The following is a 24458-nucleotide window of genomic DNA, read 5'->3' on the forward strand; positions in this document are numbered from 1 at the left end:
CTTGGCCTGACGTCAGGCGTGGGCGGGGTGGAGGGCTCGGTGCTCTGCCTGTCGTGCCTGGCAAGCCAGGCGCTCCTTCTCCCAGCCGTCGCAGTCGCTTCCCTGAGCCGGAGCGGAGCTGGCGGAGAGATGGCCTCCCAGCCGCCGCCGCCCCCCAAACCCTGGGAGTCTCGCCGAATTCCCGGGGCCGGCCCCGGGCCGGGCCCCGGCCCCACTTACCAGTGAGTGTGAGGTGTTTGGGCCGCGACTTTGCAGGCCAGAGCGGGGACTTGGCAGGAGGCGGTTGAAGCCGTTATTGGGGGGAGGCGTCGCTTCCCGCTGCCGGCCCGGGGCGAGTGCAGAGCGGGTCTGGAGTCTGCTGGCTGTACGGCCGCGCGTTCTTCCCCAGGGCGCCCCGCCGGCTCCACGGATGCGGGAGCTAGAAAGAAAAGCGGCGCTTCCCTGCCTTTTCGCTTTTGCGGGACACGGGGGGGGGGGGCCGGACAGCCTGACCCGCTTTAAAGCAGCGAGCTTGGGTCTGCTGCGGAGCGCGACGTTGGCCCAGCCAGGGCAAGGATAGAGAGCAAAAGTCATGGAAAAGCTATTTACAGCCTCTCCAGAAGTTGGTTGAACGCCCCAAAGGTCACTTTTACGCAACATGGAATCCAAGCTCTTACCCTTGGCTTTCTTTTCTAGCATAACTTAGCTTAACGTTTAGGTTGAGGGTTGAAAGAATTCTAAGACAGGAATTCGAAGTCTGTGGGTAGCCTTTGTGTACAAAATTGTGTGTGTGACTGTCGTCTAAGGCCTATAAAGTTTTTATTTGCTTTGATTTAAATCAGTAACAAATGTGTCTGCAACTTTTAAAAATTTAAAACAGAATTAGAGTTTCACGAACCTGTGTTTTCTTTGGATAAATAGATACCTTAATCCAGGCGACATGATTTCAGAGCAAGTTTGTACGTTTTCTGGCGCGTAAAAATCTCTGTACGTTGGAGCACTTTTCTCTTATTGGAAAATCTGGTGCTCTTTTAAAAGTACTAAAACACTTGGGCACAGTAACTAATAGATACAATTAGAGTGATAAACTGTATTTTCCGTGTTAAAGCAACACTTATTGGTGATACTTTCATTAGAATGTTTCTAAGTGTGTTCTTTGCTATCCCGTTAAACTTCTCTGAACATTACTTTGCCTTCTGGGTTTGTTGTTGTTTTGTTGTATGTGCCTTAAATTTTATGATTGGCTTCTGTACCTGTCTATATTTGTTTTACTAATGGTATGCAATTATGGGTTATTCCATTAATGTTGAACTTATCTTGCATTTTTAAATGAACCTACTTAGCTTCCTTTTTTTAATATACTGTCCTGAATTCTGTATTAAGATTTATGTTCCTATGTGATATTGGATTCCTTTTTTTAAATTATACTTTTGTCTTTATATCAGTTTTTTAATGAGAAAATTTTGCACTGAAAAATTTTTTATTGAAAAGTTAACTTTTTATTTCTTTAGGTAAATGATTTTTCTCTTTAAGATTTTATTGGGGCTGGCTGGAAAGATGACTCAGCGGTTAAGATCACTGACTACTCTTCCAGAGGTCTGGAGTTCAATTCCCAGCAACAGCATGGTGGCTCACAACCATGAGTTGTGATCCAAGAAGGATCCAGTGAGATCCAATGCCTTCTTCTGGTGTGTCTGAAGATAGCTATATATTAAAAATAAAATAAATAAATCTAAAAAAAAAAGAAAAAGGGAAAGAAAAGATTTTATATAATACCTAGGTCCTCTGTGACATAATTATACACATAGAATCTGTATTTTTCCACCCATTTCAGTACAGAATTCAGTACTCAAAATATTTAAGAAATCACTTATTCATTTCTTTTTTTTTTCTGTCTTTTATTCCTTTCTTTCTGAGTGTCTTTCTTTCTTTCTTCCTAGACAGATGTCTTGCCAGAGAGACAGAGTAGCTTTGAGCTCCAGTGGTCTTTTTACCTAAACTTCGCAGTGTTGGGATTTACAGGCAATCACCTTCTGAATTTTTCTTAACTCACCAAGGTTTTTAACATAGTTATACCTTTAAATATTGTTTGAACACTCATCTTTAAACCAGTGCTTCTCAACCTTCCTAATGCTACAACCCTTTAATACAGTTTCTCATGTTATGGTGACCTCAACCATAAAATTATTTTTGTTGCTACTTAATAAATATAATTTTGCTGTTAGGAATCATAATGTAAATATTTTTGGAGATAAAAGGTTGCCAAGGGGGTTATGACCACAGGCTAAGAACCTCTAAACATTGTATATGGTACAAGAAGCATTATCTAATGTGCTTTGAACTATAAAAATGCCTACTGTTGTTAGCAAGGAATCTAGAGATCATCTGTCTTAACATCAAGAGACCTAATTTTGTTCCTGGATTTTTGCTTTTTGGTAGCTTTTTGATAATTTCAGCCATCTTCTCTTATTCTTGCCTAAAAATGTCCCCACCCTGAACCACTGCCAGCTGCTTTCACTATTTTTCTAATTGTTTGACGTAGGTTGGTTGGTTGGTTGTTTTTCAGCAGTGAACTACTTTAGGCTTCTATATGCATTTTTATTCTGAGTAGGAGTTGTAGAAATACTTAGGTCTGACTTTGGCATCTTTCATGAATTTCAGAAAATTTTCAGCTTTTTTTTTTGTCTTAAAATATTGCTTCTGTTTGTTGTCTCTTTATATTGCCCCTCTTTTTAATTTTTGTCCTTTTTTTTTCTTTTTTCTTTTTCTTTTTCTTTTATATCTTTGACACAGTCTAGCTAAATTGCCCAGGTTGACTCAAGATCCTCTTTCCTCAACCTCCCAGGTACTGGGTTACAGACATGAATGACAGTTCTACCTGGCTAAGGTGCAGTGCTGGGGGGAGGGGGGGGCGGTTAGTACGCTCACAGATCTGTGTCTAGAGGCCAAAGGTCAACCTCAGGAGTCCTCCCCTATCACTGTCTACCTTACACCTTAAATTTTGAGATAGGGTCTCACTGAACCTGGGCCTAGCCTAGACTGGACTGTTGGCAGGGGAGACCCTGGGAACCTCCTGTTTCCTCATCTCTGGATTATAGAAACATGTCTCCATGCCAGTTTTTTACCAAAGTGCTAAGGATCCAAACTCAGTCCTTACACAACAAGGACTTCGCCTTCTCAGCCAACTCCTTAGCCCTAAGCCTTGATTTTTTTTTTTTTAAATATAACCTGTATCTAATTAAACCAGCCATTGAGTTCATAGATTGAAAGGCTTTTGTTTTCTTTGTATTTTCCTTTCAGTCTGACTTTATGTCTTCTATGACTTGCTGAGAAATCCTTGTCTTTAAATTTAAAATCTGTTTCATGTTCTGGATTTCTCTGTAGCTATGGAGCTCTGTATTGTTAATGTTCTTTTAAAGAAACATATAGTGTTGTCATCATGGAGACCCAGTTTTGTTGTAGAGAGCTGAACCTTATGTAGGTGATTAAGATGATTCGAAACCTGTGAGCTGTCTTCCTCTGGAGACTGACTTCTCACTGTCAGAGCAACGGCAATATAGGGTACTTTAATCCAGTCAAGGATTGGGCTGATTTGAAGCATATATTTTGTTTAGCCCAAAGCTGGTCTATTTCCTCTCAAGCTGTTCTCCCTACTAGCATGTAGTCCTTTAAGATCCCAGTCTGAACTTGCTCCAGGCATTGTGCTAAATGGCCTAAGCAGCTGTGCCTGCGACCATCTCTTCCTGGATCAGCTGCTGTCCCTAGACAACTCTGGATGTCTTCTTCTTTCATCACCTTGATTTTAAATTTTCTCAGTACTTTGTTCTCTAATGCTTTAAGCAAAATCTTTTTCTTTTGTGACCCACCAGCAACAGCAGCAGCAGCAGCAGGTCTTCCAGTTAGTTATTTCTGATTGGAGAGTTCTTGTGATTATGAAGTCCACCCTTAGCATGCAGTTCTTAGGTCTCCACTCTCCTCAGCATACAACTATTTTTTTTTCCTTGTATTATACTTACAAGGCATTCCCTAACGCTGCGGCATCATGTCTGAGATTCCTAATACATTACTTCACATTACATGTTTTTATTTCATGTTTGATTTGCCTTTTTGAGACAAGGTCTTACTATGTATATGTAGCCTTGGTAGGCCTGGAACTTGGTATGTGGTCCTGGCTAGCCTCAAACTCACAGGGATGCACCAGTCTTTGCCTTCTTCCCAAGTGCTAATATCAAAGGTATGCACCACCATGCCGAGCTCATTTGATTTTCTTAAAACTAGATAATATCACTGATGATTTTAAATATCTAGGAATCTTGGTATTAGGCTATTAATTTTTTCATTTTTTTTTAGTACTGATTTTTTAAACCTGACATCTTAATTTTTCTTTAATACTTCATGTTCATGGCTTCTATAAAATTAGGAATTTTAGAATTTTACTTTTCTCTTTCTGCATAGTAGTCTCCTTGCTTCTATCTGTGTGCACCCGTAGCACCCAATCCTACATTTACATCTGACAAGAATCAGGTGTATAAACAGTGGATTAAACCAAAAACATTACATATTAACTGTGTAAGTTAATTTGTTTTCTAGCTTGAAGTGTGTCAGTGGCCAATCCCTTTCCTAGGTCTGTAGCTTTATTTTTAAATATAATATCTTGTGTTTATTCTTTGACATTTTCATTCATATAAACAGTGCATCTTGATCATATTATACACCTCCCACTCCCCCAGGCACCTCCAGCATGCCACCCCCCACCACGCCCCATCTTTTCACATCTTTTTGTAGTGTACTGAGTACTGCCTATTGGAATGTTGACTTACGATATTGTTGGCTTGATCTTGTACAAGTGTTTTGCATGTTACATAGCTGTAGTGAGCTCATGAGTTAGGATGGCCTTGTTCTGTCTAGAAGACAGTGTTCACAGCACTCCTCCCATCCTTTGGCTCTCATATTTTTTTCCACCCCCGCTTTTCTGGTGTGTCCTAAGTTTGTAGAGCAAGGGTTGATAGAGTCCCATAGGGCTAAGCAGTCAATAGTCACTCATTCACACTTTGACCAGTTAAGAGTCTCTGCTCTTAACTGCAGAGACAAGCTTAAGCTTCTCTAGCCATGGTTAAGGATAGCCCTATGTGTGTAAACACAAATATTTAAAAGGTAGTTTACAACATGCCAATTTAGCAAAACCAATTAGTATCAGATATGCCTCCTTGTCCCAACCCCCACCCCCAGGGCCTTTGATCTGACTAATCATGGGGTTTTTAAACCAGATTTATAGTACCAGACATGAATGAATTCCTTCCTGTAGAACAGGCCTCAAATCCAATCCAAAAGTAGTTGGTTACTCTTTGCCATTATTCATCATTGGGTGTATCTTGCCTGGCAAGATAGTATTGTAGCATGTAAGGTTCACTACTGGGTGACACCATGATTTTTTTTTGTTTTTCCACAGCAGCCTGCATAACACCTTCTTACACAGAAACTAGCTAGCCAGCAGGGAGAAAGTTTTAAAATCAGTTTCAGCTTGATTTCTATATATTCTACAACCAAAGTATGCTGCTCTTTAGCAGTAGGATTTTACTGTCTAGTTCTGAAAGGCAACCTAGAATAGTAGCAATAAACTGTGTTGTTTTAGGAAGGTCTATAGTTTGCTTTAGAAAAAAAAAAAGTTCACAGCATATTTTGTAGTAGGCACCAAGGTCCTGACTCTTAGCCTCAGTGAGCACTTGAGTTCATTTGAGTAGAACCTTCTTTTTGTTATTTCTAATTCCCTGACTCACCTTGTGATTCTTGACACAGAAGTGAATGACCTGTAAAGTCAGCCTTCATCAAAGTATGCTTTTGTTTGTGTTTTGTTCCCTAAGTGTATTTATCTTGTATCAAATCTAAATATATCAGCTTTTCTCCCATGCTTTTACTTTGTAGCAGAACTCCTTTGTCAGAGCCTGAATGTGCTATTGTTAGTCCTTTTCAAATTTTGTTCCCTTTTTAAATGTTGGATTTAGCTGGTTTTTTTTTTAAGTAAAAGTTGTATAACTTGTTTATAATGTTAAAGATTTCCCTGACATTAGATATTATGATTTTGCAGTTAGACATGATGTATGTGATATAAACAAGGATCAAGTGTAAGTGAGGGCCCTGCACCACACTAGCTGTGTGCAGATCAGTGTACTACTTTGGGGTCAGTTTTCTTCTCCTGTCGTGGGTCTAGGATCAAACTGAGTCACCAGGCATCCAAGGCAACATGTTTTATGCACTGAGCTCTCCTGCCAACCCTGATTGTTGTACTTTAGAATATAATGGGAAGAAAAAGTCAAATGCAGTGTATAAACTAAATATATACATTTTTTTCAAAAACCACTTTTAAAAGCTATTTTGAAGGAGTTAGACAGATAGATGCTCAATACTTGGTACTTTTGCAGAGGACCCAGGCTTGGTGCCCAGTACCCACATAGCAGGTCATAACCCTCTGTAACTCCAGTTTCAAGGGCTCCAGCACCCTCTTCTGGCCTCCACGGCTACCAGATGCATGTAATACACATACATACATGGAGGCAAAAATATTTATCCACAGAAAATGTTTTTTTTTAAAGGACATTTTGACTCTTCCAATTCAGTAACAAAGATAAATACTAAAAAGACCATAAGAAGCCCATTTAGTTGTGAGGAAAATGAGCTGGTGAGGTAGCTTTGTGGGTAAAAATGCCTATCAGCAAGCCTGATGACTACAGCCACATCCTGGGACCCTCACGTGTCCTCTGACCTCCATATGCACTCCATAGCACGTGCCTGTTCCCCATATGCATGCACAAAACAAGTAAATGAGGGAAGTGTATTAGTTAGGGTAAAGCTGTTTCTTATGATAAGACTGTAAGAGGCCAAAAGAACATAAAGAGTATTTAATAGTATTACGCTTCAGAGAAATGCAAATCAAAACTATAGCAAAACTGGATACGGCAGCAAATGCTAATCCCAGCACTTAGGAGGTGGAAGCAAGAAGATCAGAAGTTCAAAGTCATTCTTGGTTTTGTAACAAGTCTAAGGCCAGTCTGGGCTACATGAGACCCGGTGTTAAAAGAACCACAGTGAGATGTTACTCCCTGACCATTAAGTTGACTATTGTTTAAATGCCATTAACAAGAAAGAATGTGGGCAAGCTGTAATCTTCAAACTCTGCTGGTGGGAATATTCGTAAAGTGGTATGGTTGCTTTGGAAACTAGTCTGACAGTTTCTTCAAAGATTAAATGTAATATTTAGTGTACAGCCCAACAATTCACAATAGGAGTAGACTCAAGATACAAAAATGTCTATACAATTAAGTCTTCACTAGTGACATTATTCAAAACAGCCAAAGCATTGAAACAGACCAATATTACCCCAAATGATATATATACACATATATATGAATATGAGAATGACTATCCTTTGGCTATGAAGAGTAATAAACATTACAAAATCTGAAACTTCTTGAATACTGACATAATGCCACAGGTAAAATTTTACATCTGACATCAGGTAATAAGTTGAGGTTAAAATGAAAACATATACCTGTAATTGAAGCACTTGGGAGGTGAAACACAGGGTTCGTGAATTTGAAGCTAGCCTGGACTACACAGTCCTAAAACAGCCTGTGATAAATAGAGAAACCTTGTCTCTAAATAAATAAATAGAAATAGATATACCCAATTGAGAGGAATACCATTGAGTTCAAGGCCATCCTGAGCTGCATAGCCAGGTCTAGGCTATCCAGAGCTGTGTTGCAAGAATTCATCTCAGAAACAGACAAAAATTACAAGCATAGTAAAACTTTTGTATGAAATTACCATCAGGTTATGTGTGTAAAAGTGTACAAAATACAAGTGTAATTCATGTTTCACTTGAATGCCATCCCCACATCACCTCATTATCTGTACACCATGTTCCAGAGTCTCAAATCTGAGCCACTTCTGCTCTGAGGCATTTGGGGAAGAAGTGCTCACATGAACTGATTCATTCTCAGTAGGGTGAGCCTTGGAAATATGCTGAAGTGACAACAAGCTACAAATCACACATGCTATGGCACTCTACCATAGACCTTCTTTATAGATCTCATATTTGCAAATTTGCCTACCCACCAAAATTCATTATAACCTCAAAATCAGTACTTTGTCATTTGTGTGCATGTACAGGACAGAGAAAGACCTGTAATGTCAGCTGAAATGTAACAAAGCAGTGTGAAAGCTTATTTCAGTCCTAACGACTGTGCACTCATGTCCATTATATAGTCTGTTTAGTTCTGGGGTTTTCACATTAATAAATGGATCTCGCCATTTAAAATGGCTCCCAAGTTAGTTCTGTCTAATAATTCAAACTACAAGGTGGCCGTGAAGCTTTACTAAAGAAAAGGTGTAAGTATTAGATCTGTTCAGTCATGAGTTATTGTACTGAGATGTTATTAATATATCAGCAATAGATCCTTAATAGCAATGCACATAAAGCAAGTATATGTACTAATTGGTTGATGAAAATATGACTTGAAAGACAGACATGGTGACAGATGCATTTCATCCCTGTTCTAGAGAGACCAGCTACACAGTAATAAGATTATAGGCCAGAGTAGGCTGTCTCAAAGTGATCGAAAGCATACAGGAGCCTAACTATATTACTCCCAGGAATAATGATTAGGTACTGGTAAACTTCATAGATGTTTTAAGATATCTCAATAACAAAATCAACTATATATGAAATATCTGGACTAGATAAGGTCATAAAGACAAAAGTAAGTTTGTGTTTACCAATGGTTGGAGGTGGGAGGGAAACTGAAAGTGACTGCTAGTGAATACAGGCTATTTTAAACTACTTAATATAGTGTGACTAGCAGTTTGTTTCATTATGGCATCCTCATATATGTCCTTATGCTCTGTTAGGATTTATCCTAATTCTCACTGCCCTCCCTGTGAACTCCGCATGTCTTTCAGGAGTAATGAAAGTATTCCAACTAGGAAAATAAAAACAATTAAATTTTATATTAAGTGGGTAAACTGATGGTAACTGAATTTTACTTCAAAGCTATTTAACATTTCTGGGAAATGGATTAGTTTTTTATATTAATTGCATTATTGATTGTATGAAACTTTTTAGCTTTCAGTGATGGGGTAGTAACTGAAATGTTTTTTCTTGGGAAATGCCTTCTGAGATACTTAGGGGGTAATGTATCAAGTTTAGAAGTTAAATTCAAATGTTTCAAGAATTTGTGGATCAAAGTGAGAGAAAAAATATGCTAAGATCATGGTAGTTATTGAATCTACATAAAAATATGTATGTATTCTGCCAATTTTTTTTTTTCTGTTTAAATTTCTTTTTAAATGCCCAGTGGAAGAAACTAACACAGCATTGAGGAAATATCATCTGTCCTTCTGTCATAGGCTTGCTTAGTCTTCTTTACTGTGCTGGTTGTAATAGCAAGCAAGGAATATGCCTGGACACTAGATGCATGTAAACATGACACAACAGAAAAGCATTAAAGCCTTGGAGGTGCACATGGAGGTCAGAAGAGGGTGCCCTGTAACTTCGTTATAGGCAGTTGTGAGCTGCCTGCCATGTGGGTGTTGGAAAGTGAACCCAGGTCCTCTTGAAGAGCATCTAGTGCCATCTCTTCAGCACCTGCCATACCGACTTCTAAAGTCAATTAAAGAGAAATAGAAACTTTTTAAAATAAAATACATAACCATAATTAAAACTTACTTATTGGACAAAAGATTTTGTGCATAAGTAACTTGGGTTTTTTTTTATATCTGTGTGTATTTTAGATCTGCTGATTTGGGCCCTACTTTATTGACAAGACCTGGACAACCAACACTTACAAGAGTGCCCCCACCTATTCTTCCCAGGCCATCCCAGCAGACAGGGAGCAACAATGTAAACACTTTCAGACCTGCTTACAGTTCATTTTCTTCTGGATATGGAGCCTACGGAAATTCATTTTATGGAAGCTATAGCCCTTATAGTTACGGATACAGTGGTTTGGGCTTTAACCGCCTCCGTGTAGATGATCTTCCTCCCAGTAGGTTTGTTCAGCAAGCTGAAGAAAGCAGCAGAGGTGCATTTCAGTCCATTGAAAGTATTGTGCATGCATTTGCCTCTGTCAGCATGATGATGGATGCTACCTTTTCAGCCGTCTATAACAGTTTCAGGGCTGTATTGGATGTAGCAAATCACTTTTCCCGGCTAAAAATACACTTTACAAAGGTTTTTTCAGCCTTTGCATTAGTTAGGACTATAAGATATCTTTATAGACGGTTACAGTGGATGATGGGTTTAAGAAGAGGCTCTGAGAATGAGGACCTGTGGGCAGAAAGTGAAGGAACTGTGGCCTGCCTTAGTGCTGAGGACCAGGCAACTAACTCAGCAAAATCTTGGCCAATATTCCTGTTCTTTGCTGTTATCCTTGGCGGTCCTTATCTCATCTGGAAACTTCTATCTACACACAATGATGAAGTAACAGGTAAGAATAATTAAAAATGATTTCAAAACCACGTAACAATTGAAAACTTCAAGAATGGATATGTTAAATTAGCATTCCTATATTCATTTGCATTTACTATTTTAATATAATTATCCTTTTAGTTAAGAGCTTCAAAACTAGAAAAAGAATATTTATGTGACAAAGTAAGGCTTGCTTATTAATTTATTCAGTTTAATAGTATACATTAACCTGGTGCTGAACTTGGTGCTATAGAATACATAAAGATACAGAGAGCACAATCCCTATTTTTCTAAAATATTGAAAGAGAGTCATTACAACAATATACAGGCAATTTTAATAAGGCAAAGATGGTATAGTAAGACAGAACCAGAAGCAAATCTGGGGCTAACATTCTAGAATAGTGAAACCACTATTTTTAGCCATGTTAACTAGGAAGAAATGGCATCTGAGTTGGCTTTTGATAGCTTTTTATTATTGTAGGGATGTAGCTTACTGGTATACATGAAACCTAGGGTTCAAGCTCCAGTACCACCAAAAAAGGGGGGGTGGGTGGAATCATCACACAAATACAAGCAGCAGGTGGAACAGCTTGGACAGAAATACATGGGCAGAAAATGAGACCTGGCCAACAGTTATCTTTGTACACAGAATAGAGGATAGTGAGAAGTAGACTGAGAGCTAATGGTAAGAGAAAGATTTTAACTGCTGTTGTGGAACTTAATTTTCATTTAGTAAGGAAATGATTTTTTATTGGTAGTTTTTGTATTAAATATTTGTAACATAAATAGTTTTCTAAAGAGTTCAGACTGGGAATTAGAGGTATAGCTCATTGTTAAAGTGTTTGCTTGCTTCCCATGTATATGTAAGACCCCGTGTCTGATGCCTAGCATATAGGGATGGTGAAGTTGTGGGGTGTGTGGGGGTGGAGAGGGGGTAGGAAGGGAGAGAGAGTGCAATAAAGGGTTGGACTATGCTGAGTAGTAACCTGTTTGGCACATTAAAAAAAAAAAAGGCTTAATACTAATTTAAAGAGTTCAGCTGGACTTGATAAAAGAGATTGAAGGTTAAACCAGGGTATGTGAAAAGGACAAACAGTAGATTCGGTTGCTGATTAGATGTGGTTTATAAAAACAAAGAAGGAAAGTGCCATAGGCTTTTAAACAAGCTACTATGGATATTTTATTAAGTAACAAGTATTACCTGAATGCCTACAGCTCTAGAAGACAGGGATATAAAGCACGCCTTTGTGGCAATCTGATGGGAGGCAATAAACAAAATATGTAGTGAGTCAGGAAATGATGAGTACTACAGAAAAGAAAAAATGATCAGGATGTTGGGGAGTCCTAGAGGAAAGAAGAGTAAGAGGAACCTGTATATTGCCACAGATATTCAAGGAAGAATTCCTGAAAGAGGAGTAAAGCCCTCCCTGTTGGCAATACGCCTAATATGATGGATAATTAGCAAGGAGGTCACTGTGGTTGTGGCGCTGTAAGAGTGCAGGAAACGGAAGGGAAGAGAACCTTTTGTGCTTCTGTTGAGTTGCTCTGCCTACCATTAGGATATAAAGGGTAAATTAAGTCAGAAAATTTGTGTGTGAGTGGGTGGGGTAAGCAACAAATGGGAGAGAGGAAAATTGTGTAGTTGTGCCTTGGTTTTCATGCACATGCTGGCTAAATGAAGGCCTTAATGTGCTTACAGTACCCTTCCACTGAACTGCATTCTTAGAGGCTTTGTTGTTTAAGAAATTAGATCTCTGGGAGCTATGGTGACACACACCTTTTAATTCCAGTACTCTATAGTTAGAGTCAGACAGAACTACGTAGTTAGTTCTGGATCAGCCAGGAATATATATTACAGTCCTGTCTCAAAAAAAAAAAAAAAAAAAAAAAAAAAAAAAACCAAGGAAAAAAAGTAAAAGGACATTAGAGCCTATGGTGTTTTTAGGCCAAAGGAAAGTGTAAAACGGCATGGTGATGCCATTGCCACATCATCTCAGCATTGAGAGGTGGAAGTAGGGGGACTGATAGAAGTTCAAGGCCAGCTGGACATACATAGCAAGTTCCACACCAGCCAGTGATACAAAGTAAGATCCAGTCTCAAAAAAGAACATGAGAAAAAAAGGAAGAAGTAGGTAGAGACAGATTAGAGATTGGTGTCCGGATTCAGTAACGAAGCCTTTTATAGTAAAGAGGAGAAAAGGTGGCACACAGAACTAGGTCAAAAGAAGAGGATGTTTTTATCTGCAGTGTGAAAATAAATGAATAAATAAAGGAGTTGGATGAGCAATAGAACATTGAGGATATTGGTTCCTGTAACTCAGTTCTCTGCTGCTTAGGTGTGTGCTAAACCTACAGCTCTGGTTGCTGATGGCTTGCAGGTTGAGACTACTATTTATGCTTTTCAGTAATCAGAAAAAAAAAGAATAGTTTTAAAATCAGAAGAGAGGCTAGAGAAATAGCTCAGTCAGTAAAATTCCTGTTGCAGAAACAAGTGGACTTGCTTGAGTTTGGATCACCAGCACCCATGTAAGAGCAGAGCCTTGCATGTGTGACTCGAGAACTCAGATGGCCAGAAGACAGCTAGATCCCTGGATCTAATCCCAGCCAGCCTATTCAGTCTGTTAGCTCCAACTTCAGTAAGAAACTTTGTGTCAAAAACAAAATAGTTGGTGTGGAAAAGGGAAAAGTTTGTCAGGGATATGATAGTCTGATAGTTCCTACAATAGTAAGCTTGCCCATCCACAGTGTCCCTTGTGAAGGAAGTTACTTAGGAAGGGAGACCTGTCCACTTGGCAAGTGGATTTATGCAGCTCGTTTTGCAAACTTTATTAACCAACCACTGATTTTGTTTATAGACAACACCAACTGGGCAAGTGGTGAGGATGACCATGTAGTTGCAAGAGCAGAGTACGATTTTGTTGCCGTGTCTGATGAAGAAATTTCTTTCCGTGCTGGTGATATGCTAAATTTAGCCCTCAAAGGTAACAAATCACAAATAAGTTGTAATTATCTTGAGTTTGTAATAATTGTAAAGGTAGTATTTGAAACTGAAACAAAGGACCTTGCTCACTGGCTAACATGCAGATGGTTACCTGAGTTTTGCTTTTGTCTGTTTTTTTTTTTTTTTTCCAGACAAGATTGAGATGGAGTCTCACTGTGTAGCCCAGGCTGGCTTCAAACTTATGGCAGCCCTCCCTTAGCCTTCCAAATGCTAGTGTTAACCTCCACTGACCCCATTACCCTCTTGTCCCCTCCCACCCTTGCTGACCCCCTTGCTCTTCCTACTATTATGTACATGAGACCCTGTGTCAAAACACAGTAAAGTCAGAGAAAATACCCCAGAGTGTTAGAACAACACTTCCCTGTATAATCTCTTCTAAATTCAAACCCTTGAGTTCCAAGCTCTGTTAATCCCAATACAATATACAATACTTAAAGTATTTTCTCAGATTCTAATTTAAAATCTGAAAGACATTTCAAGGCAGGACTATTTAGTAAGTTTAACATATACTTATAATACTGTGTTTTTACTATATATTTTATTTACTATAAATTTAAGAATGAAACTGAAGCTAGATACATATCTATTGTCCCTACTACTTAGGAGGCTAAAGCAGGAGGATTGCCAACTTGGGTAACTGAGATTCCATCTCTTTACTTTAAAAGAAAAATGGATCTAGACCGCTAATTAAGTGTGCTAGTATTTGCTTTTGAGTGTGTGCACATACTATTCGTTAACATAATCTCACTGTGAGACTCTGATTTTTTTTAATTAAATATTCTCTTTATTTACATTTCAAATGTTATCCCCTTTCTTGGTTTCCCCTTCTCCCTCCCCCACTCACCAATCCACACACTCGCGCTTCCTGGCCTTGGCATTCCCCTACAATGGGGCATCGAGCCTTCACAGGACCAAGGACCTCTCCTTCCATTGATGATCAACAAGGCCATCCTCTGCTGCATATGCGGCTGGAGCTTTGGGTCCCTCCATGTGTACTCTTTGGTTGGTGGTTTAGTCCCTGGGATCTCTGGGAGTACTGGTTGGTTCATATTGTTGTTCCTTCTATGGGGCTCCAAACCCCTTCAGCTCCTTTGGTCCTTTCTCTAGTTTCTCCATTGGGGACCCTGTGCTCAGTCCAATGGTTGGCTGAGAGCATCCACCTCTGTATTTGTCAGGCACTGGTGGAGCTCCTCAGGAGACAGCATTATCAGAAGGCTCTGATTTTGTTTAACATACATTATCATTAATATTCTGTTGGATTCCAAAGTGTACTTAAAAGCTGTCTTTCTCTTTCTTCAGAACAACAACCCAAAGTGCGTGGTTGGCTTCTGGCTAGTCTTGACGGTCAAACAACAGGACTTATACCTGCAAATTATGTCAAAATTCTTGGTAAAAGAAGAGGCAGAAAAACAATAGAATCGAGTACAATGCTCAAGCAACAACAGTCTTTTACCAACCCAACATTAATTAAAGGAGTCACTACCACCAATCCTTTGGATGAACAGGAAGCTGCCTTTGAATCTGTTTTTGTTGAAACTAATAAGGTTCCCAGTGCACCTGATTCTACAGGGACAAATGGAGACAAACAAGATCTTTGATGTGTTTCCTGTTTGTGGGCAGGTGAACAATATTTTAAAGTATTTTAAAAAATTATTTCTTACAGAGAAATTAATTTGCAGTTGAATGAAAGCATTTGCTCATGGCTGTGCCGAGTGTTTTTCTGCTAGAAGTTATGTAGTCACACGCTAGCTGCTAGTCAAGTGATCTGGCTACACTTGACTGTCTCGTGGACCATGAGGACATTTGTTTCACCTAGCTTTTAAGATTATGGAGATAGTTGTCAGCTCCATCTTATCTCAGTCCCTAGGCTTAAATTTGATGAACAGTAGAACACACAAGTTGCCTCAGAAGGGATCATTAACGCTTTTTAAAGTTCCGAGTTAGTTGACTTGAAGTCTTCAAAAATTGAGTGATAACATCTACTTATAAGAACAGACAAAAGGCTAATTTTTTAACCTTATAAATAAACTAAATAATAAAAATTTTCTCATCTGTATTATGTCTGGTGTTGAATTTACTTTAGGTGATGTGTTTTTACCAGCAAATAATTGATACTATTATCTTTTATTGTATTTATAAAAGTGTGTTGTTAAGAGGTCACTGGAAGCACTGTGAAGAAGATGGTTCTGAATGACAGCTTCTTAGCCTCTTTACAGTATCAGGAGATCTCATCCTGACCGAATCACAACATGTAACAAGATCTCATCCTGAGTGAATCACAATATATGAATTTTTGTTCTTTTCCTCCAACTAAGACAGGAGTCCTTTAAGATTATACTTAATGATATAATCAATTCTGGCAGTAATGATTTTTAATTCTGAATTTTCTGCTTCTACATAAGATAATTACTTTTGTAAATTCCAAAATCAGCTTATACGTTAAATATTTGAAATATGTCTGTCGGGGTTGGGGATTTAGCTCAGTGGTAGAGCACTTGCCTAGCAAGCACAAGGCCCTGGGTTCAGTCCTCAGCTCTGGAAAGAAAAAACAAAATAACAAAAGGCCCAAAAAAAAACAAGGTAACTGAAATATGTCTGTCACATTGGATAGATTTCTTGTGGTTTTCACTACTGAGACTATAATTTGCTTGCTATTTCAAATACACTGACTTTTTGTTTGTTTGGTTTTTGCTTAATAGTGAATTTTATGTGTTTCCCCATAGAATTGGAAGCTTTATACGCTTGCTGTGAATATATTACAGATTAGAACTGTCAGAAATAAATCACAGAATTCATTTATAGACACTACTAACAGCTGTGGGTTTTGATAAAAAGTGATTTGGTTTTGCTTCTTTCATATAGATAGGTTTATCAAATAAATAATTCTGGAAGAGTTCATATTAAACCATGTCTAACCCAATATCTGCACAGAACAGAAGCACTAAAGACTTCTTAGGAAGCCCTTTTTTGAAATGACAATATAAGTAATGCATCTTTTCATCTTAAGATAGAGAGAAGCATTTATGGTACTTATTTATCTTTTAGGCTGATTTTTCTGACATTCAGTAGTAACTTTTCAGTTGAGAAAGGGGGTTAAATAATCTACCACTGAGGCATGGCCCTGACTCTCAAAGTTTTTAACAAATATTTACTTCTGACTTGAGATGTCTGAACTTTTCTCATGTCTAAATGTTACTCTAGACATCTAGACTAAACACTAGTAGTAAAGTAGAAATAAAATGTTGAGTCAGCACTATTTAGGTTTGGGGTGTTGTTTTGTTTTAGAAGATGAGCTTTAAAATAGGATTTGTGACTAATATTTCAGTTGTATAGGAAAGAGCTTAGACAAATAAATGATAAAACTTTCTTTTAGGGTCTTTATTGTTTGGCTGTCTATGCTAGATTATATAGTATTAACCTAATAACTACCTGTGTCCATTCTTTTTTGTTTGTTTGTTTGAAGACAGGGTTTCTCTGTATAGGCCTGGCTGTCCTGGAACTCACTTTGTAGACCAGGCTGGCCTCGAACACAGAAATCTGCCTGTCTCTGCCTCCCAAGTGCTGGGATTAAAGGCATGCACCACCACCGCTCGGCCTGTGTCCATTCTTTATTAAAGTCTTAGAAAAACAGTTGTAGGACTAGAGTGGCAGAAAGTTTTGTGGTTTAGAGTAAATGAATAGATTGGTCACAGCTCCAATATAATCTTAGGGACTTCCTGAAGTAGCATTACATCACAGGAAACTACACTTTCAATTAAATAATTCATAAGCTACAGTAAAAAACTAGATATCAGAAGTTTTAATTGTATTTTATCAGCTTGGGAAGAAAAAGATTAAAGGACTATAAATGCATTTTCATGTTCTAGATCTTACTCAAGTCTTAGCCAATTATTCATTTACCTGAGTGCAGCTGCTCTTTATTTTATGCTGTCTTTACTGGAAAAAGAAATGAAATACAGTTAAATTTGTATTTTTAATAGGTTGTGAAAATACTTTACCGGAGAATTAAAAGTATTTGAAACTTAATTTCTTTTTTTAAGATTATAGCTGCAAAAGAAGTACCATAACATATACTCCACACAAAACACAGTACAATGTGAATGCATGCATGTTCCTCGCTCTGCTAATAACAAGAAGAGTGTTTCTTTTAGTTTTCACATGTACTGTTAGATTAAACGCATTAACTGGTAAAGGGGTGTTTACAAGAAGGAACAAAGAACTCTTCTAACAAATAGATGTCATGTTCTAAACGTGGTAAGTGAGTTCTTAATGGTATGTGATTTTCTTTGGTTTGTAACACTAGTGTACATTTCACAGAAGACTCTGTTATACGTTATAGCTGGAGGAAAAGTGCTTTATCAAAGAGATGCTACACAAAACAAAGTACAGCCTGAATGCCTGTGTATTTCTCCTGTGCTAAGAACCAGAAGAGTGTTTGTTTTCACTTGTACACTTTGATTAAACACATTAGGCGATATCACTGTGTTTAAGAAGAAAACAAGACTGTTTCTCACAACAGACGTCATGGTCTAAATGCAATAAGTAAGATCAAACATCCTGTCATTTTCTTTACAACACTCGCGTTGCTTTACTGTATGTCACCAGCACATTTCACAAAAGTCTGTACAATGCATTATAATTGCAACAGAAATACTTTACCATAGATGCTTCACAAAGTACAACATGAATGCCTGAGTGTTCCTCTCTGTGCTATTATGAAGAGTGTTTCTTTTATTGTTCAATGGTAATTTAAACTCAATAGATGGTAAAGGCTTGTTTTTCAGAAGAAAACTGGAGAGTTTCTCAAAGAAACATGTCCTAAGTATGATAATTACGTTCTTAATCACATGTGATTTTCTGTAGTCTGCAACACTGTATGACATTCGTTTATCTTCTTTTTTTTCATCATCTTCCTTTTTTTCTTTTCTTTTTTATTGGATATTTTCTTTTTTTACATTTCAAATGTTATCCCCTTCCTAGTTTCCCCTCCGAAAATCTCCTATCCTTTACCCACTTCCCCTGCTCCCCAACCCACCGACTCCCACTTCCTGGCCCAGGCATTCCCTATCCTGGGTCATAGAACCTACACAGGACCAAGGGCACATCTCCCATTGATGACCAACTAGGCCATCCTCAGCTACATATGCAGCTAGAGAGCCATGAGTCCCTCAGTGCGTTTTCTTTGACTGGTGGTTTAGTCCCAGGGAGCTCTGGGGTTACTGGTTAGTTCACATTGTTGTTCTTCCTAGGGGCCTGCAAACCCCTTCAGCTCCTTGGGTACTTTCTCTGGCTCCTTCATTGGGGACCCTGTGCTCCATCTAATGGATGACTGTGAGCATCGACTTCTGTATTTGTCAGGCACTGGCAGAGCCTCTCAGCTATGTCAGGCTCCTGTCAGCAAGCTCTTGTTGGCATCTGCCATAGTGTCTGGATTTGGTGGTAGTTTATGGGATGGATCCCCAGGTGAGCAGTTTCTAGATGTCATCTGAACTTTGTCTCTGTAGCTCCTTCCATGGGTATTTTGTTGCTCTTTCTAAAAAGGAACAAAGTATACACACTTTGGTCTTCCTTCTTGAGTTTCATGTGTTTTGCAAATTGTATCTTGGGTATTCTAAGCTTCTGGGATAATATCCACTTCTCAGTGAGTGCATATCATGGGTATTCTTTTGAGATTGGGTTACCTCACATAGAATGATGTCTTCCAGATCCACCCATTTGTCTAAGAATTTCATGGATTCATTGTTTTTAATAGCTGAGTAGTATTCCATTGTGTAAATGTACCATATTTTCTGTATCCATTCCTCTGTTGAGGGACATCTGGGCTCTTTCCAACTTCTGGCTTTTATAAATAAGGCTGCTATGAACATAGTGGAGCATGTGTCCTTTTTACAAGTTGGAACATCTTCTGGATATATTCCCAGGAGTGGTATTGCTGGATCCTCTGGTAGTATTATGTCCAGTTTTCTGAGGAACCGCCAGACTGATTTCCAGAGTGGTTGTGCAAGTTTGCAATCCCACCAACAATGGAGGAATGTTCCTCATTCTGCACATCCTTGCCAGCATCTGCTGTCACCTGAATTTTCGATCTTAGCCATTCTGAATGGTGTGAGGTGGAATCTCAGGGTTGTTTTGATTTGCATTTCCCTGATTGTTAAGGATGTTGAGCATTTTTTCAGGTGCTTCTCAGCCATTCTCAATTCCTCAGTTGAGAATTCTTTGTTTAGCTCTGTACCCCATTTTTAAATAGAGTTATTTGACTTTCTGGAGTCCAACTTCTTGGGTTCTTTATATATATTGGATATTAGTCCCCTATCTGATTTAGGATTGGTAAAGATCCTCTCCCAATCTATTGGTGGCCTTTTTGTCTTATTGACAGTGTCCTTGCCTTACAGAAGCTTTGCAAGTTTATGAGGTCCAATTTGTTGATTCTTGATCTTACAGCACAAGCCATTGCTGTTTGTTCAGGAATTTTTCCCCTGTGCCCATATCTTCAAGGCCTTTCCCCACTTTCTCCTCTATAAATTTCAGTGTCTCTGGTTTTATGTGGAGTTCCTTGATCCACTTAGACTTGAGCTTTGTACATGCTAACTGCCAGTTGATCCAGTATCATTTGTTGAAAATGCTGTCTTCTTTCCAATGGATGGTTAGCTCCTTTGTCAAAGATCAAGTAACCATTGGTATGTGGGTTCATTTCTGAGTCTTCAATTCTATTCCATTGATCTACCTGCCTGCCCCTGTACCAGTACCATGCAGGGGTTTTTTTTGTTTGGTTTTTTTTTTTTTTTTTTTTAATCACAATTGCTCTGTAGTACAGCTTGAGGTTAGGGATAGTGATTCCACCAGAGGTTCTTTTATCATTGAGGATAGTTTTTGCTATCCTAGGTTTTTTGTTATTCCAGATGAATTTGCAAATTGCCCTTTCTTATATTTTTGGTTGTGAGCCTAGCCTTTAACGGCTGAGCCATCTCTCCAGCCTGCAAATTGCCCTTTCTAACTCTGTGAATAATTGAGTTGGAATTTTGATGGGGAATGCATTGAATCTGTAGATTGCTTTCCACAAGATAGCCATTTTGACTATGCTAATCCTGCCAATCCATGAGCATGCGAGACCTTTCTTCTGAGAGCTTCGATTTCTCTTCAGAGACCTGAAGTTTCTATCATACAGATCTTTCACTTCCTTAGAGTCACACCAAGGTATTTTATAATATTTGTGACTATTGTGAAGGAGGGTGTTTCCCTAAATTCTTTCTCAGCTTATTTATCTTCTGTGTAGAGAACAGCCAGTGATTTGTTTGAGTTAATTTTATATTCAGCTACTGCACTGAAGCTGTTTATCAGGTTTAGGAGTTCTCTGGTGGAATTTTTAGGGACACTTATATATACTATCATATCATCTGCAAATAGTGATACTTTGACTTCTTCCTTTCTAATTTGTATTCCTTTGAATCTCCCTTTGTTGTCGAATTGCTCTGTCTAGGACTTCGAGTACTATATTGAATAGGTAGGGAGAGAGTGGGCAGCCTTGTCTAGTCCCTGATTTTAGTGGGATTGCTCCAAGTTTCTCTCCATTTAGTTTGATGTTGGCTACTGGTTTGCTGTATATTGCTTTTTATTATGTTTAGATATGGGCCTTGAATTCCTGATCTTTCTAAGACTTTTATCATAAAGGGGTGTTGGATTTTTCAAATGCTTTCTCAGCATCTAATGAGATGATCAAGTGGTTTTTGTCTTTGAGTTTGTTTATATAGTGGATTATGTTTCTGGATTTCCATATATTGAACCATCCCTGCATTCCTGGGATGAAGCCTACTTGATCATGGTGGATGATCATTTTGATGTGTTCTTGAATTTGGTTTGCAAGAATTTTATTGAGTATTTTTGCATCAACAATCATAAGGGAATTTGGTCTGAAGTTCTCTTTGTTGGGTCTTTATGTGGTTTAAGTATCAGAGTAATTGTGGTTTCATAGAACGTATTGGGTAGAGTACCTTCTGTTTCTATTTTGTGGAATAGTTTGAGAACTATTGAAATTAGGTCCTCTTTGAAGGTATGATAGAACTCTGCACTAAACCTATCAGGTCCTGGGCTTTTTTTGGTTGGGAGACTATTTTTTTTTATTAGGTATTTTCCTCAATTACATTTCCAATGCTATCTAAAAAGTCCCCAATACACTCCCCCCCCCCAGTCCCCCACCCACCCACCCCCACCCCTTGGCCCTGGCATTCCCCTGTACTGGGGAATATAAAGTTGGCAAGTCCAATGGGCCTCTCTTTCCAGTGATGGCCGACTAGGCCATCTTTTGATACAAATGCAGCTAGAGTCAAGAGCTCTGGGGTACTGGTTAGTTCATAATAATGTTCCACCTATGGGGTTGCAGTTCCCTTTAGCTCCTTGGGTACTTTCTCTAGCTCCTCCATTTGGGGCCCTGTGATCCATCCAATAGCTGACTGTGTGACTGTGAGCATCCACTTCTGTGTTTGCTAGGCCCCTGGTTGGGAGACTATTAATGACTCTATTTCTTCAGGGGATCTGGGACTGTTTAGATCGTTAATCTGATCCTGATTTAACTTTGGTGCCTGGTATCTGTCTAGAAAATTGTCCATTTCATTCAGGTTTTCCAATTGTGTTGAGTATAGGCTTTTGTAGTAGGATCTGATGATTTTTTGGATTTCCTCAGATTCTGTTATGTCTCCCTTTTCATTTCTGATTTTGTTAATTTGGATACTGTCCCTGTGCCCTCTAGTTAGTCTGGCTAAGGGTTTATCTATCTTGTTGATTTTCTTTTGTTGTTGTTGTTGTTGTTGTGTTTGTTTGTTTGTTTTTCAAGACAGGGTTTCTCTGTATATCCCTGGCTGTCCTGGAACTCATTTTGTAGACCAGGCTGAAAGAACCAGCTCCTGGTTTGGTTGATTCTTTGTATAGTCTTTTTGTTTCTATTTGGTTGATTTCAGCCCTGAGTTCGATTATTTCCATCTACTCCTCTTGGGTGTATTTACTTCTTTTTGTTCTATAGCTTTCAGGTGTGCTGTCAAGCTGCTAGTGTAAGCTCTCTCCAGATTCTTTTTGGAGGTACTCAAAGCTCTGAGTTTTTCTCTTAGAACTGCTTTCATTGTATCCCATAAGTTTTGGTACGATGTGTCCTCATTTTCATTAAATTCTAAAAAGTCTTTAATTTCTTTTTTTATTTCTTCCTTGACCAAGTTATCATTGAGTAGAGCATTGTTCAGCTTCCATGTATATGTGTGCTTTCCATTGTTTTTGTTGGTATTTAAGACCAGCCTTAGTCCGTGGTGATCTGATAGGGTGCATGGAATCATTTCATTCTTCTTGTATCTGTTGAGGCCTGTCTTGTAACCAGTTTTGGAGAAGTTACATGGGTGCTAAGAAGAAGGTATATTCTTTTGCTTTAGGATTAAATTTCTATAAATATCTCTGTTAGATCCACTTGGTTCATAACGTCTGTTATTTTCACTGTGTCTGTGTTTAGTTTGTGTTTCCATGATCTGTCCATTGATGAGAATGGAGTGTGGGAGCACTATTATTGTGTGAGGTGCAATCTGTGCTTTGAACTTCAGTAAAGTATTTGTTGTTGTTGTTTGTTTGTTTTAAATGAATGTGGGTGCCCTTGTATTTGGAACATAGATTTTTCAGAATTGAGTATCCTTCTTGGTCTTTGACCAGTGTGAAGTGTTCTTCCTTATCTTTTTTGATAACTTTTGGTTGAAAGTTGATTTTATTCGATATTAGAATGACTACTTCAGCAAGTTTTTTCTTGGTACCATTTGCTTGAAAAATTGTTTTCCAGCCCTTTATTCTGAGGTAGTGTCTGCCTTTTGTCACTGAGGTATGTTTCCTGTATGCAGCAAAATGCTGGGTCCTATATACATATCCAGTCTATGTCTTTTTACTGGGGAATTGAGTTGTTAAGGGATATTAAGGAAAAGTGATTATTACTTCCTGTTATTTTTGTTGTTAGAGGTGGGATCATATTTGTGTGGCTATCTTCTTTTGGGTTTGTTGAAAGATTACTTCCTTCTTTTTTCTAGTGTGTAGTTTCCCTCCTCGTGTTGGTGTTTTCCATCTGTTATCCTTTATAGGGCTAGATTTATGAAAAGATATTATGTAAATTTGGTTTTGTCATGGAATAGCTTGGTAATTGAGTTTTGTTGGGTATAGTAGCCTGGGCTGGGATTTGTGTTCTCTTAGTTCTGCATGACATCTGCCCAGGACCTTCTAGATTTCATAGTCTCTGGTGAGAGGTCTGGTATAATTCTGATAGGTATGTCTTTATATGTTACTTGACCTTTTTCCCTTACTGCTTTTAATATTCTTTCGTTGTTTTGTGCATTTGGTGTTTTATTATGTGTCGGGAGGAATTTCTTTTCTGGTCCAGTCTATTTGGAGTTCTGTAGGCTTCAGTATATTTGTGGGTATCTCTTTCTTTAGGTTAAGGAAGTTTTCTTCTATAATTTTGTTGAAGATATTTACTAGCCCTTTGAGTTGGGAATCTTCTCTCTCTTCTATACCTATTATCCTTAGGTTTGATCTTCTCATTGTGTCCTGGATTTCCTGGATGTTTTGGGTTAGGAACATTTTTGCTTTTTGCATTTTCTTTGACTGTTGTGTCAATTTTTTTTATGGTATCTTCTGCACCTGAGATTGTCTCTTCTATCTCTTGTATTCTGTTGGTGATGCTTGCACCTATGACTCCTAATCTCTTTTCTAGGTTTTCTAACTCCAGGGTTGTCTTAGTTAGGGCTTTACTGCTGTGAACAGACACCATGACCAAGGCAAGTCTTATAAAAACAACATTTAATTGGGGCTAGCTTACAAGGTTCAGTCCATAATCATCAAGGTGGGAACATGGCAGTATCCAAGCAGGTATGACACAGGCAGAGCTGAGAGTTCTACATCTTCATCCAAAGGCTGCTGGTGGAAGACTGACTTCCAGGCAACTGGGGTGAGAGTCTTAAGCCCACACCCACAGTGACACACCTATTCCAACTAGGCCACACC

The 24458-nt window shown here is 38.6% G+C and overlaps 2 protein-coding genes across 2 annotated transcripts in view; one reads left to right on the plus strand and one right to left on the minus strand.

Moving 5' to 3' along the window:
- The window catches only part of Pus10 (pseudouridine synthase 10), a 66143-nt gene extending 65590 nt beyond the window's left edge, over nucleotides 1-553 (minus strand). Inside the window, exon 1 of the mRNA XM_029483165.2 lies at nucleotides 220-553. The gene's annotated coding sequence lies outside the window, so the exon portion shown is untranslated. The remainder of the gene's footprint in view (nucleotides 1-219) is intronic.
- On the plus strand, nucleotides 50-16808 carry Pex13 (peroxisomal biogenesis factor 13). Its single transcript, XM_021176262.3, has 4 exons — nucleotides 50-221; nucleotides 9766-10460; nucleotides 13297-13422; nucleotides 14742-16808. The coding sequence occupies exons 1-4, from the start codon at nucleotides 130-132 to the stop codon at nucleotides 15038-15040; spliced, it is 1212 nt and encodes a 403-aa protein (XP_021031921.1). The 5' UTR covers nucleotides 50-129; the 3' UTR covers nucleotides 15041-16808.
- Nucleotides 16809-24458: the final 7650 nt, after the last annotated feature.

The sequence above is a fragment of the Mus caroli genome, unplaced genomic scaffold (genome assembly GCF_978045245.1).
Source record: "Mus caroli unplaced genomic scaffold, Mus_caroli_1 scaffold_13, whole genome shotgun sequence".
NCBI lineage: Eukaryota > Metazoa > Chordata > Mammalia > Rodentia > Muridae > Mus > Mus caroli.